This window comes from Phyllobates terribilis, unplaced genomic scaffold, assembly GCF_046119375.1.
Source record: "Phyllobates terribilis strain yellow unplaced genomic scaffold, ASM4611937v1 Scaffold_3__8_contigs__length_932513732, whole genome shotgun sequence".
Classification (NCBI taxonomy): Eukaryota; Metazoa; Chordata; class Amphibia; order Anura; family Dendrobatidae; genus Phyllobates; species Phyllobates terribilis.
Window position 1 is genome coordinate 347,663,288 of NW_027362763.1, and position 14,003 is coordinate 347,677,290.

General features: G+C 43.1%; 1 protein-coding gene across 5 annotated transcripts in view; it reads right to left on the bottom strand.

Moving 5' to 3' along the window:
• The window catches only part of LOC141258108 (uncharacterized), a 413,089-nt gene that overhangs the window by 80,592 nt on the left and 318,494 nt on the right, over positions 1-14,003 (bottom strand). For all 5 annotated transcript variants that reach the window (XM_073673114.1, XM_073673115.1, XM_073673117.1 and 2 more), the window contains 2 exons: positions 13,616-13,735; positions 11,627-11,746 (listed from right to left, as the gene is read on the bottom strand). In XM_073673114.1, coding sequence (XP_073529215.1) covers positions 11,627-11,746; positions 13,616-13,735 — 240 coding nt within the window. The remainder of the gene's footprint in view (positions 1-11,626; positions 11,747-13,615; positions 13,736-14,003) is intronic.

Sequence of the window (14,003 nt, forward strand, 5' to 3'; positions counted from 1 at the left end):
GGTAGTGTAGATGATGAGGTCCTTGACCCATCATGGCGTGAGGTACAGGAAGGTGGTGGGAGCAGCTCTGAGGAAGAGATTCCCCGAAGGCCCAAATAGGAGGGAGAGGGAGGGGGCAGACTTGGTTGCCTGTAGCCTCCACTTCGGCACCCATTAGGAGCATGCATCTTCCAAAACCCAAAACGGGCGCTCCCAAGACTTGCAGTGCCTGGTCCTTTTTTGACACAGTTGCAGATGACATTTGCTTTGTCAAATGCAAGCTGTGTAATCAGAAAGTGAAAAGAGGGAAAAGTGTCAGCAACCTCAATACCACAAATATGTGGAAACATGTGCGGACCAAGCACGTGGTGGAATTACAAAGACACACTGAAACCTAGGCCAACCTACAGGGCCACCTACCACCTCTTCAGCTCGTGTTGTAGCCTCTTCCTCCAGCTCACACACAGCTGGTTCGGCTTCCTCACAGGATCGCCATGGAAGAACCTCTGGCACTGTTGTACAGAGACACAGTGTCATTCCACTCACAGCACCACGTTCCCTGTCATCCTCACACTCCCAGGCCAGTCTACAGCCATCGTTAGCACAGGCATGGGAGAAAAGGCGCCCATACTCGGCAAACCACCCCCGAGCACAGGCTCTGAATGCTTGCATTGCAAAACTACTGTCCCTTGAAATGCTATCATTCAAGCTGGTGGAGACTGACACCTTCCGTAACTTGATGACATTGGCAGTCCCACAATACAACGTGCCCAGCCGCTTTTATTTCAGCAGGCAAGCCGTCCCTGCCCTGCAACAGCATGTGGAGGGAAAAATTAAACATGCTCTACAAAACGCCGTCAGTAGCAAGGTCCACCTGACCACCGATGCGTGGACCAGTAAGCATGGACAGGGACGATACCTTTCCCTCACTGCCCATTGGGTAAATGTTGTGGAGCCGGGTACAGATCTTGAGAGTGGCGCTGTACATGTTCTGCCAACTCCAAGGATTGCAGGAATCCAGGCTGTACACATTGACTCCTCCTCATACTCCAGTTCCTCTGAATCTGCGTTGCAGGAGCCGTCACGGTCTACCTCCACATCGACCCGTGAACAGTTACCTGTTATGATGACCGATATGAGCACAGCCGTGGCCAAATGTCAACAGGCTGTATTGAAATTAATTTCTTTGGGGAATCGAAGCCACACAGCGCAGGAGCTCTGGAATGCCATCAAGCAGCAGAGCGACGTGTGGTTTGTGGCAGCGAATCTCCAGCCAGGCATGGTAGTGTGTGATAATGGCCGAAATCTGGTGGCAGCTCTGGGCCTAGGCAACCTCACTCACATCCCATGTCTGGCACATGTGCTCAACTTGGTCGTGCAGAGTTTTTTGAGGGACTATCCAGATCTTGATGCACTGCTGCACAAGATCCGCATAGAGTGCGCTCACTTGCGGCGTTCCAGCATTGCAAGATCGCGCATTGCAGCTCTGCAGCACCGATTACGCCTACCGGAACATCGCATCATATGTGACCTACCCACCAGGTGGAATTCAACGTTACATATGTTGGAGAGGTTGTGTGAGCAGCAAGCAGCAGTAATGGAGTACCAGCTGCAGCAGGCGCAAACAAGTCGCACTGTGCGCCATTCACACTTCACCACCACTGAGTGGGCCTCTAGGAAGGACATCTGCCACGTTTTGCGTGCCTTCGATTATTCCACGAGGATGGCGAGTGCAGATGATGTACTAGTCAGCATGACTATCCCCCTTATCTGCCTGCTTGAAAAAACACTGCAAGCACTAAGGGAGGAGGTTTTGGAAGAGGTGGAGGATGAGGAGTCACAAATGCCATCTGCTTCTGTACAGTCTGCGCAACGTGGTTCCTCACAAAGGCCTAGGCAGGGGACACTTTGTGAGAAGGATGAGGAGGAGTCAATGGAGGAGGAAGACATCTGTCCAGAGGAGGGAGGTACACAATACTCTTGTAGTCAGTATCTAGAGCAAGGGTGGGGTGATGCAGAGCAGGCAGAGATCACGCCTCAAGCAGGGGACAGCGCTTCTTGGCCAGTTGGCAGTCTGCAGCACATGGTTGATTTCATGCTGCAGTTCCTGAGAAACGACCGCTGCATCGCCCACATTCTCAACAAGGCTGATTATTGGGTGTCCACCCTCCTAGATCCTCGCTACCGGGACAACTTACAAAGCCTCAAAACACCGTTGAACCGGGAGTGTAAAATGCGGGAGTACCAAGATACACTGGTGCATTCCATTATGTTCTCCATTCCACCCGAGAGCAGTGCTGCTAGTGCTTTACAAAGCAGCTCAGGGCGTCAAGGCAGTGGAGGAAGCTCTGAACAAAGAGGGAGCAGAAGCAGCGCCTCAACACAAGGCAAGACCAGTATGGCCCAAATGTGGCAAAGTTTTCTATCCCCACCACAAATGTCTACACCATCACAGACGGCTCCAGTCAGCAGGAGGCAACGTTTCCATCAGATGGTGACAGACTAAATGTCTTGCCCTCTCAGTGTACTCCCAGACGGCTCTTCCCCCTTCAAGTTTTGGGTCTCTAAGCTGGATACATGGCCAGAGCTTAGCCAGTATGCATTGGAGGTGCTGGCTTGCCCTGCTGCTAGTGTATTATCAGAAGCGTCTTTAGTGCCGCAGGTGGTGTACTAACAGACCGTCGCATCCGACTATCCTCCGATAACGTTTACCGGCTTACTTTTCTGAAAATTAACAAGGCCTGGATCTCGCATGAATTTGCCAGTCCTATTCCAGATTAAATAATTGGTTGTCAACAGTATCCAGGTCTCCTGTTGTGTTCATGTTTCTACCACCTGAACTGTAATCCCTGGGCTCCAACACCGCCAGTTGCTGCTCAGCAGTGCCATCTGCACAGTCAACACTTGCTCCAGTGTTATTGGGGTTCAGTAACGTCAGCTGATACCCTGCTGTATGTCCGGCAATTTCTCCTGCTCTGTCCACATTCACACTACTACTAATTTTAAACTTGCTCCATTTAGGCCTTTGGCTCCAATCTGATTTTAGTATTTACCCTGGGTTCCAGCATCGCCAGCTGTTTCCCAGCAGTGTCTTTGGCACGGGTACTCCCTCCTGCCCAGTCTGGTTCCAGCACGCCAGCTGTTTCCGGGTAGTGTCAACGTCACTTTGCCTCCAATACGTTGTCCTGTCGTGTTGCGGTCGGGTTAGCCGACTCTATGGTGCCTGCAGTTTAGGTGACTCCTATGTGGGCTGCGGAATCTGGCAATGAAGGCTGGTTCCACAGTGCCAATAGGACAAGCACCCCCTGTAGGACTGTGTGTTTCGGTAACTCCGGCCGGCTCGCAGCCTTGCAACTTTTTTTTTCATGTGTACCTTCTGCTGCCTATCTGAGTTCCACTACCATTAGCTGGTTCTTTGGAAGTCAATCTTGAATATGTCCCCCTGGGTTCCAGTAACATCAGCTGGCTCCAGGCAGTGCCTTTGGCTTTGGTGCCTCCTTCTCGGTATCCGAGTTCCACCAATGTCTGCTGGTCCTTGGTAGTGCTTTCTAGCACAGGTACCTCCTGCTTAGTAACCGGGTTCCAGTACCATCAGCTGGTCCTCGGTAGTTCCATTGGCTCTTGTACCTTCTGCTACCCATCCGGGTTCCAGTACCGTCAGCTGGTTCTCGGCAGTGTCTTTGGCACGGGTACTCCCTCCTGCTCAGCCTGGTACCAGCACACCAGCTGTTTCCGGGTAGTGTCAACGTCACTTTGCCTCCAATACGTTGTCCTGTCGTGTTGCGGTCGGGTTAGCCGACTCTATGGTGCCTGCAGTTTAGGTGACTCCTATGTGGGCTGCGGAATCTGGCAATGAAGGCTGGTTCCATAGTGCCAATAGGACAAGCACCCCCTGTAGGACTGTGTGTTTCGGTAACTCCGGCCGGCTCGCGGCCTTGCAACTTTTTTTTTCATGTGTATCTTCTGCTGCCTATCTGAGTTCCACTACCATTAGCTGGTTCTTTGGAAGTCAATCTTGAATTTGTCCCCCTGGGTTCCAGTAACATCAGCTGGCTCCAGGCAGTGCCTTTGGCTTTGGTGCCTCCTTCTCGGTATCCGAGTTCCACCAATGTCTGCTGGTCCTTGGTAGTGCTTTCTGGCATAGGTACCTCCTGCTTAGTAACCGGGTTCCAGTACCATCAGCTGGTCCTCGGTAGTTCCATTGGCTCTTGTACCTTCTGCTACCCATCCGGGTTCCAGTACCGTCAGCTTGTTCTCGGCAGTTCCTCAGCCTTCTTGTACCTTCTGCTACATTTCCAAGTTCAAGCTTTTTGAAATGGTTTTTGGTAATCACTCTGGATCTCCCTGACGACGACCCTGAAGACGACGACCCTGAAGACCACCCTGAAGAAGACAAGGACCCCGAAGATGACGACCCCGAAGACGACGACCCTGAAGATGACGACTCTGAAGACCACCCCGAAGAAAACGATGACCCCGAATACGAGGACCCTGAAGACCACCCCGAAGAAGACGAGGACCCCGAAAACGACGACCCTGAAGACGACGACCCTGAAGACCACCCCGAAGAAGACGAGGACCCCGAAGACGATGACCCTGAAGACAACGACCCTGAAGACCACCCCGAAGAAGACGAGGACCCTGAAGACGACAACCCTGAAGACCACCCCAAAGAAGACCAAGAAGATGACCCTGAAGAAGATGACCAAGAGGACAAAGAACAAGAAGACAACCACCAAGATACAGAAGAATAAGAGACAGAAGACCAAGAAGCAGAAGAACAAGAAGCTGCAGAACAAAGAGCAGAAGAACATTAAGCATAAGACTAAAAATCAGAGCAAAAGAAATAATCTAAAATATAAGCAGAAGAAGACTAAGTAGTGTATTGGGGTGAGTCAGTTCCTCCTCGTGGTGCCCCTGGAAAATACCTGCTGCTGCAGGCCAAACTGAACGCGGACAAATCCTGTTGTAAATCTTTTGTGACAGGCAGAACGGAAGGTGTAATCTTCAAACTTTTATAGATAACTACAGGAATGCCTGTCACAACTAAGAATATGATGAAGAAGAAGAATATGAAGAAGATGAAGACGTAGAATATGAAGAAGAATAATAGTTGAATAAGAAGAATATGAAGAATGTAAAAAAAAAGAATAATAGGAAGAAGGTGAAGAAGAAGAAGATGAATAAGGTGAAGAAGAAGTTGATGAAAAAGATGCTGCTGCTGAGGATGATGAAGGAGAAAGTGTGGGAGAAGTAAAAAAGGAGAAGAGCATGGAAGTAGTGAAACATAAATATCTGACAAAATATAAAAAAGCTTAACATAGTCAATATCTTTGTAACTCCGAACGTCTTAAAAAAAATATTAATTCCTGCTATTCCATTTGATTGGGCTAAACCTCTATGCCTTTAATGTCTCCTCCACCTCCCCCAATACATTCTACATTATTGTTAGTTGTTTTCCTTCATGTAGAATTAACCTATAAGGAAAGAAAGGGTTTATTTTAATTCCGATATTTGTGCCCCATTGACTTGCATTGGTTTCCGGTATCGGAATCGGCGATATCCGATATTTTTTGGGTATCGGTCGGATCCAACCGGATCCGATATTTCCCAATATCGGAAGGTATCGCTCAACACTACTCGTTACAGACATGGCGGTACCAAACGTGTACTTTGCTGTTTTTTTTTGGGGGGGGGGGGGTTGCATAAAAGTACTTATTTATGGGCACAATATATTTTGATTTTTTTTTTATTATTTTGTGATTTTTAAAAAAATATTTTTACAATTTTTTGGCTGATTTCTTTAGACTTTCCCATGATGATACACAAAGAATCAGTATGTTTCAGGGGTGCTTTAAAATACATCTACAGGTGCGTCTGTAAATAACTCAGATGTTGCCAAAAAATCTCAGAAGCGTCTAAACACATGACATCACTATATGGGCAGTCCAGAATTGTTTAAAGGCATAGTGTATGTACATTTTTGACTTTGCAGTAAGTAATAAAAATGCCTTAAAACATTCTCACTCTCTCATTATTCTGGCATTTGGCAAATATTAAAAATTATGGTAATCCTAATTGACCTAAAACGGGACAGGTTTATTCTGATTTCATGTCAGATATCGAGAAAAACATGCATATGTGTATTTTTATATACTGTACGTAAACTTCTGGTTTCAACTGTAGATAGACTGATAGATAGATAGATAGATAGATAGATAGATAGATAGATAGATAGATAGATAGATAGATAGATGGATAAATTAGATATGTAGATAGGTATACAGATAGATGGATAGATAATTAGATATATAGATATTAGATAGATAGATAGATAGATAGACTTAGCTATCTGTTTATCTATCCATCTATCTATCATTTATCTATCTATCGAAAAAGAAAAATACAGATGCAGAACTAGCAAAAATATTGCAAAAAAGTTGGGTGCAAACCGCCTTACAGGTAAAACCAAACCTCAAAATATCCAAAGAAGACAAAGGCAGCATTCCATAGTCCAATAAGTAGTGGTTTATTGACCCAGCATGTCAGGGCAACGTTTCGTTCCAACCATGGGAATCCTTTTAGGCATATCTCTAGTTTGATATCCACTTTTTAATAAGGATGAGCATTTAATCTGTTTGGCTCTGTTCTCACATTTTTTCAATATTTTTGTTGGGTAATTCCTATCCTTAAATTTTTTGGTTTAAGTATCAAAGGTTGATTGTTCATTAGTTTCTTCACTGATAATCCACTTCGCTCTTAAATACTGGTTAAAGGGAAGTGACTCCATCAATCTTCTAGGATGTTGGCTCTCAAATCTTAAGGAATATCATATTAGCATTTTGAGAGCCAACATCCTATCAGTGCATCTCTGGCTGCAAGATAAAGAATTCACATCTCAGATGTGACTGTTTTATAAATGAGATATCTGTGGGGCACTCTGGATTACCAGGATTATGGTGCATAGGTGAGGATTATGGTGGTTTATTATTTTTACTTTATTACAGGTGACAATGGCATCAGGGATTAGGCGTTAAGATTAGCATATGGTGTTTTTTATTTTTTACAAGGGACAAGGGCATCGAGGATTAAGTGTAGGTGAGTATAATGTGGTTTTTATTTTTATTTTAATATTTATTATTTTTACCTTTTTTTTTTACTTTTAGCACAGGCGCCGGCTGATGAGAGACTACTGCTCCCATCCAATGGCGCCTGCTCTCGCTGTTTACAGTGACAGGAGGTGCTGGCTGATGGGACTAGTTGTCTCATTAGCCGACGCCTATGACCCGTGGTAAGCTTTTTTCCGCAGATCACAATGACAGCTGCAGCATCCCTGAAATCTGACAGCGTTATCCCGCCGTGCTTTGACCCACAGTAATGATGTTACTGCCAATCACAGCCCCTGTTTCCAGTGCTGTTATACAGATGACAGAGTGGGAATCATGGATGTTCGGGCCCCCAATTCATATGAATGGGGTCTGGGTTCGGATACTGTTCTGGTACCCGAAGGCAAACTTTTAACAGCTGTTTTGCCGAACCCACCGGACCTGAACATCCAAGGGTCCGCCCTTCTCTAGTTGAAGCATAATATGTAAAGCATTTCTTTACATCAAAAGTGAGCAAATCTAATTCTCTGAGGTACTTGGTATTTGTACTAATGGCAGAGAGAACTATCTCTTGAGTTCTATGGAATATGGAGGCTACCTTTGGAAATTAGGCAGGATCTGGTTTTAAAATTACTCGATCGTAAAAAAGGTTGGTAAAAGGAGAAGTTGACAGAGGCTGAAAATCACAAATGCTACAGGCTAAAGGTAACGCTGCTATAAGATCAGTTTTAAGGGTAATGGAGCCTGACTCTAAGAGCTCAAAAGTCGACAAGATCCGTATCATACAATACTCACTGTCTCCCAACTTTTGGTTGGCCCACAGATTTCCTAACTCCCACCAGTATAGTATATAGTCACAGTCCACACTCCTCAAGGTGACAGATAACACTATAGAAGCCCATGTTTGCAGCATTAAGAGTTCTTAAGAAAGTTAATCAAATCCAGACAACAGATCCCATAACTGTAGCACGTATGTCCAGCCCAGTCAGCAAGCGATCTCCAAATTGCATAGGTTATCCATTCAAGGGCTCCAGGACCCCAGCCTAGATCCTCTCCCTTCTCCGACATTCCAAATAACTCTCTGACTAAAACATGTGGCTTCTTTTTTTCCCTCCCTGGCATTAGCCCCCTGAATTGGCAGAAGAGTTCACACCTTTCCCCCCCACAGCTAACTGTGCATTAGTAGAGGTATTTTTGTCAAATTAAAACCTGTCACCTGAGACTGCATGTGAGACCCCCTGTGGTAAAGGCTAGGTTTAGGTCCAAAGGAAGAACCCTATGTTTCAGAAACAGTCAATCTCAAACTTACCTTAAGAAATCTCAACTCCCAGGAATTCCCTGCCAAGTCATAATTCTATAGCATGCCTAGTGCTGTCACGTGCACCTTAAGTGTTTGTCACCAGCCACTTCTCAACACCAATTTGAATATAATCTAAAATTAGGTTAATGGGTATGTCTTCCTTCTCCCCATGATCTAGACCCAAGAATTGTCAGAAATGTTATTAGATTTTGCTGTAGATCTTTGTAGCAACCGTCTTCTTTTTTTTTTAAATTTAAACAGTTTGGAGACCAGATTTTTTGAGAACCCTTCACTAGCTAGTAATTCCATTTCAAATTTCAAGCTGTTAAATGTAGATTGTAGATATGTACGTGAAGGATTGGCCACTGAGATAATAGATCCAGTATGCCCAGGAGGACCCAAGGATCTGTGAATTGATAGAATCCTTAACCAGAAGAATCTGGATCTCCTTAGCCATAAGGGCAATACCAGATTTACCCATGCTTGATCCTTATCGTTCTTTTTCAGAACAGTCGGATTCATTGTTATTGGAGGGAATGTGTAGGCTATACTGAAATCCCAAGCTAGTAGGAAGGAGTCCATCCACTTCGGTCGGCCTCTCCCTTGGGAAGAGGGAGCTAAATTTTATATTCTTCTGGTTTTCCTCTTTGCAAACAGATCTATTTCTGGGACTCCACATAGATTCAGTTGAATACAGATTGATTCAATGTCCACTCCTGTTTCAGCTGAGACCAAACCACATGGCCTATTCTATAAGGAGCAGTCAATATGGGCACATTCATCGAGGATCACTTGCTGACATCTAACGAAGGTAAGTAACGCACTGGACGAAGGGATTGGGTCTTCTGAGTGGCTCCTTTGGATGCTGCTGTATCATTCATGTTCAAACTGGATGAGACTGCGAAGATCTGAAGTCATGGGTTGTAAAAATTACCTAGGCATGTTAGCAATGCAACTATTTTTTATTCCTTGCATCCATCGTTTTACAACTCCAGGTAAATGGGTAAATGGCCAAAATACATTGCCCCAGTCGACAAGATCCGTATCATACAATACTCACTGTCTCCCAACTTTTGGTTGGCCCACAGATTTCGTATCTCCAGCCAGTATAGTATATAGTCTCAGTCCACGCTCCTCAAGGTGACAGATAACACTATAGAAGCCCATGTTTGCAGCAGTAAAAGTCCTTAAGAAAGTTAATCAAATACAGACAACAGATCCCATAACTGTAGCACGTATGTCCAGCCCAGTCGGCAACCGATCTCCAAATTGCATAGGTTATCCATTCAGCCTAGATCCTCTCCCTTCTCCGACATTCCAAAGAACTCTCTGACTAAAACATGTGGCTTCTTTTTCTCCCTCCCTGGCATTAGCCCCCTGAATTGGCAGAAGTGTTCACACCTTTCCCCCCCACAGCTAACTGTGCATTAGTAGAGGTATTTTTGTCAAATTAAAACCTGTCACCTGAGACTGCATGTGAGACCCCCTGTGGTGACGGCTCCCCTGGGTGTACTTTCCCCATCCACACAATGGACTAGTGGCTGTTAGAACAATGGCTTGAGGCCCAAGAGATACTAATAAGATTAATGGAATGATTGCTTTACATTTACCTTTAGCAATCTTTTGGCTTGCCTTATGTATACATAAGATCCAGCCTGCAAGTCATCCTCTGCATGCTGTCACTGAATGGAAACATGGATTCCTGAGGCTGAACTGCCGAGCAAAAAATCACTAATAAACACAGCAAGCAAATTATTAATAAAACACAATTAAAAGATCGACAGAACTGGTGCTCCATGCTGGACAAAGTCTGCATCCCTTAAAGCCGTGGACTCCGCTCTACGTCCATTGGTCCAATAGTCTTTAGAACAGGGCCAGCTCCTCAGATAGACCTTAGAGTGAAGCATGCAATACAGGCCACTCAATACCACCCAGAGAAAAGGCTTCAGCCGCAGCCTGAAGCAGATTGAAAATGGTAGCGGTAGTTTCAGTTTGTGAATAATATAATCCAAAGATTCAAATGATATACTGTATAGGGAACTGCTATAGCTATATAGTCACTAAGTATAACTGAATGGCTTCATCTTTTATTTTTCTCTCATTTTAACTTTGACATAAGCAAAGAAGGGATTGTTTTTTTTCTTAAATGAGTTGAAGTTTTAAAATTACTTAATTCATTTTACCATGCAATGAAATTGAAATAAGTAAAAAATTCCAAATGTAGTGAAATGCTTAAAAATGCAATTCCCCATTGTTTTTGGGTTTTGTTTTTACAGTGTTCATTATGCAGTAAAAATGACTTGGTAAAATGATTAGGTCACTACAATTACAGCAATACCAAACGTATATAATTTATTTTATTATTACTTTTAAAGTTGCCAAAAAAATGTAAAAAAAAAAAATACAAATTGGTAGTTTTTAATGGTAACATTTTTGGATATATATGCTGTTTTGATCATTTTTTAAATTGTAATTTTTGATGGAAGGTGCATCATTTGGAAAATGACATTTCTGGCTTTTTGATATTCTTATTTTTTTACAATGTTTATCGTTTAGAGACTTCAAGAGGTGATTTTAATTTGTCTATTAAATATTTTAAAAATTTTTTTGCTTTATTTTTTAGTTCCCATAAGGGACTTGAATCTGATTGTTCACAAGCTACATATATTGCAATATTACAGTACTGTAGCATATACTGAAAATGATGATCTGCCATAAAACCCAGCCTTTCGCGTGGCTTCATATGAGCACCAAGATGGCAGCAGTTGGAGTCATCAGCAGACATCTAAATACATGGCAACCCATCAACAGCCCAAAAAGATGTTATAGGCTTGCTGATGGGAAGTGGAACGGACACACACCTGGACAGGACTTCAGTCACTTCACCATTTAAATGCCGCAGTCAAATATTGATAGCGTCATATAAAAGGTTAAACAGCAGAGATTTGAGCTTGCGCTAGTTGCTGCTGCAAGAGGAAGATGCTGGGTGTATAAAAAAGAAACCAGCGTGTGGGAGCAGGACCAGCTCCTGAGCTTACTCCATGCACCCACTTTCAGAATAGGACATACTATTACATCTTATGTAGGAAAATAGTTAATTGGAATAACTTATATTTTGCACAGATTAACAAAAGTATGCATAGGATACATTTTTGGCAGGGTCATTGTTGCATTGAAAAGACTACACTTAATACAGTTTAAAAAAAAGGTAAAAAGAGAGATTAATGATGTCAGAACTCACCTGAGAATCCATCCTTACAAGTACAGAAGTAATTTCCTATAGTGTTAGTGCAGGTGGCATCAGGTGAGCAGGTATGGCCGGTCTGACATTCATCAATATCATCACAGTGGGTCCCATTACCTGATCAATATAAAATGTTATAACATTTGAGGCAGATGGGATAATGAAAATTTATTTATCCACACACGTTGTATTATTTAATAACATGCAAGAATATTCAACATTAGCATATTCAGGTGGATACCTGACAAATTACTAAAAAATGCCAGAATTAATAAACATACGTACATCAATGTCAAAAAGACTTGATCTGCATATCTTACCTGTGTTGGCACTTCTTTTAATTGCTTCAGGATTTGAAAGCCATGAAGTGGCTGAAAGAAGTGACCAAACCATTCTTCAGGCGACTTCCACTTGGAAGCCACTCGTATATTATATATGGAATTAGCAAAACTAAAGATCTTCAGGGAAACACACTTCAGGAAAAACACTTCTTTTTATCACCTTAATGGCGCTTTCCTGAAGAGACTTCTATCTCAAAAACTATGCAGGTACCCTGGAGTCTAAAAGATGCAGTGTTCACATACCCTAATACTACAACTTCCTTTCAAGCCAGAGCTTACAAGGAAGGGGGTGCAGACAGATGTAGAACAAAAAGGTGGGGAGGTGTTCTGAACTCTTCAGCCTCACCAAGGCTGCATAAAGCACCTCATTAGCATATTTTATTAAAAAACAAATTTTGACAAATGCAACTATGGATTTGGACACTAAAGTTACGGTATTTATTAGGGCTATGTCCTCTATGAGGTGCTGTGCTTGCTTTGATCCTCAACATTTTGTACTGATAGACTACCATTAAAGCTTAAGTCCTCATGTGTTTTGTATGAACTAGTATTAGGGATGCCATAGAAATAAATAAACCCACTACTGTGCCACCATACTGTATTTCTTCACTTTCACATAAAGACGTACTTTTGGTTTTCGTTCCTAAAGAAAACTGACACAAAAGAGTCATGGAATGAACAGGGGAGGAAGGCCCTCTATGCACTGTTCTCTACCCAAGGGCCCTAAAAAATGTCAGATTGTTTTAATCAATCCAGATGCCTACATATGTAGTGGTTTGTGCCACATGATCAAGAATAGTGCATCAAAAACTGCACTCAATTTTATCTTGAATTGCTACGGCGCCCTATCAAATGTCCCGCTGAGACCAGATCCCAATAGGAGCTTGCTTACAAATTCAGTGAACACATACATTGAACCACATGGAGGTCACCACCGATCCCTGCTCTGGGATTCCCCTGTCCTTCAGTGCATTCAACCTTATTCAAAGAAACCAGCTCCATTTCTACCAACAAAGAGAACAAACCCACCCCTAGAAACTCTGAAAAACCAAGATTCTTACATTTGTTCTGGGTACAAAGGACACCAATAGAGAATGGATACCAACTTAGTGACCCTTCCTTATATACACCCCCAATTAGATCCTTCTACCCACCAATCAGGTAATCTCTAAAACCCCTTCTATTCCTATTCTTCTCCCCAAAAAATTCCCGCTCAAAAGGCTCCTTTTACAATTAACTCCTTACAGACCAAAATTTTGGCATAGCATTCCTCCTAAGCAATGAAGCCTTCCCTTAAGCCCATGGGGTGGAGGGGGCGAACAGTCTGGGCCATTGCTTTATTATTGGATATTCAGGTCTCTATCCTGTTACTGATATGTTAATAATAACATAGTTATCTACATGAGAACCGTTGTTACAGTAGAGATCTCTGGTCTGATCAGTGTAGTGTTAGTAATAAGTTCTGTTATGTAGAAGAACTTGTTCTAGATCGTGGTATTCTCAGGAATCGCTGTACACTCGCTGTCAGACTGCAGGAGACTTCTATCTACTGTATGATTCTTTACAGCTTCTCACACTGAAATTCAGAGTTATATGGTATTTCCACTATCATACCAATAAATTGTGATCAATTCTTTTCCTTTACCTGAGAATCCATCATTACAAGTACAGGTGTAACTTCCTATTGTATTACTGCAGGTTGCATTAGGTGAGCAGGTATGGCCGGTCTGACATTCATCAATATCATCACAGTGGGTCCCATTACCTGATTAATACAAAATGCTCAGTTAACTCAGTACAGTAGAGTAGATGTGATAATGAAAATGTGTTAATCTACACACAATGTGTAATTAGTTTTATGAGAATAGGAGGATGCAAACATTAACCCATCAAGCTCCCAAATGAAAAACTACAAAGCACCTGACAGCTTCTTTTGTTATGGGCAGAATACAAAGAAATCGACTGAAATTTTTCTCTCATGGATATTCCGAATACAATGGTAATATCACAATCGTGGCAAAGAAGGAATATAA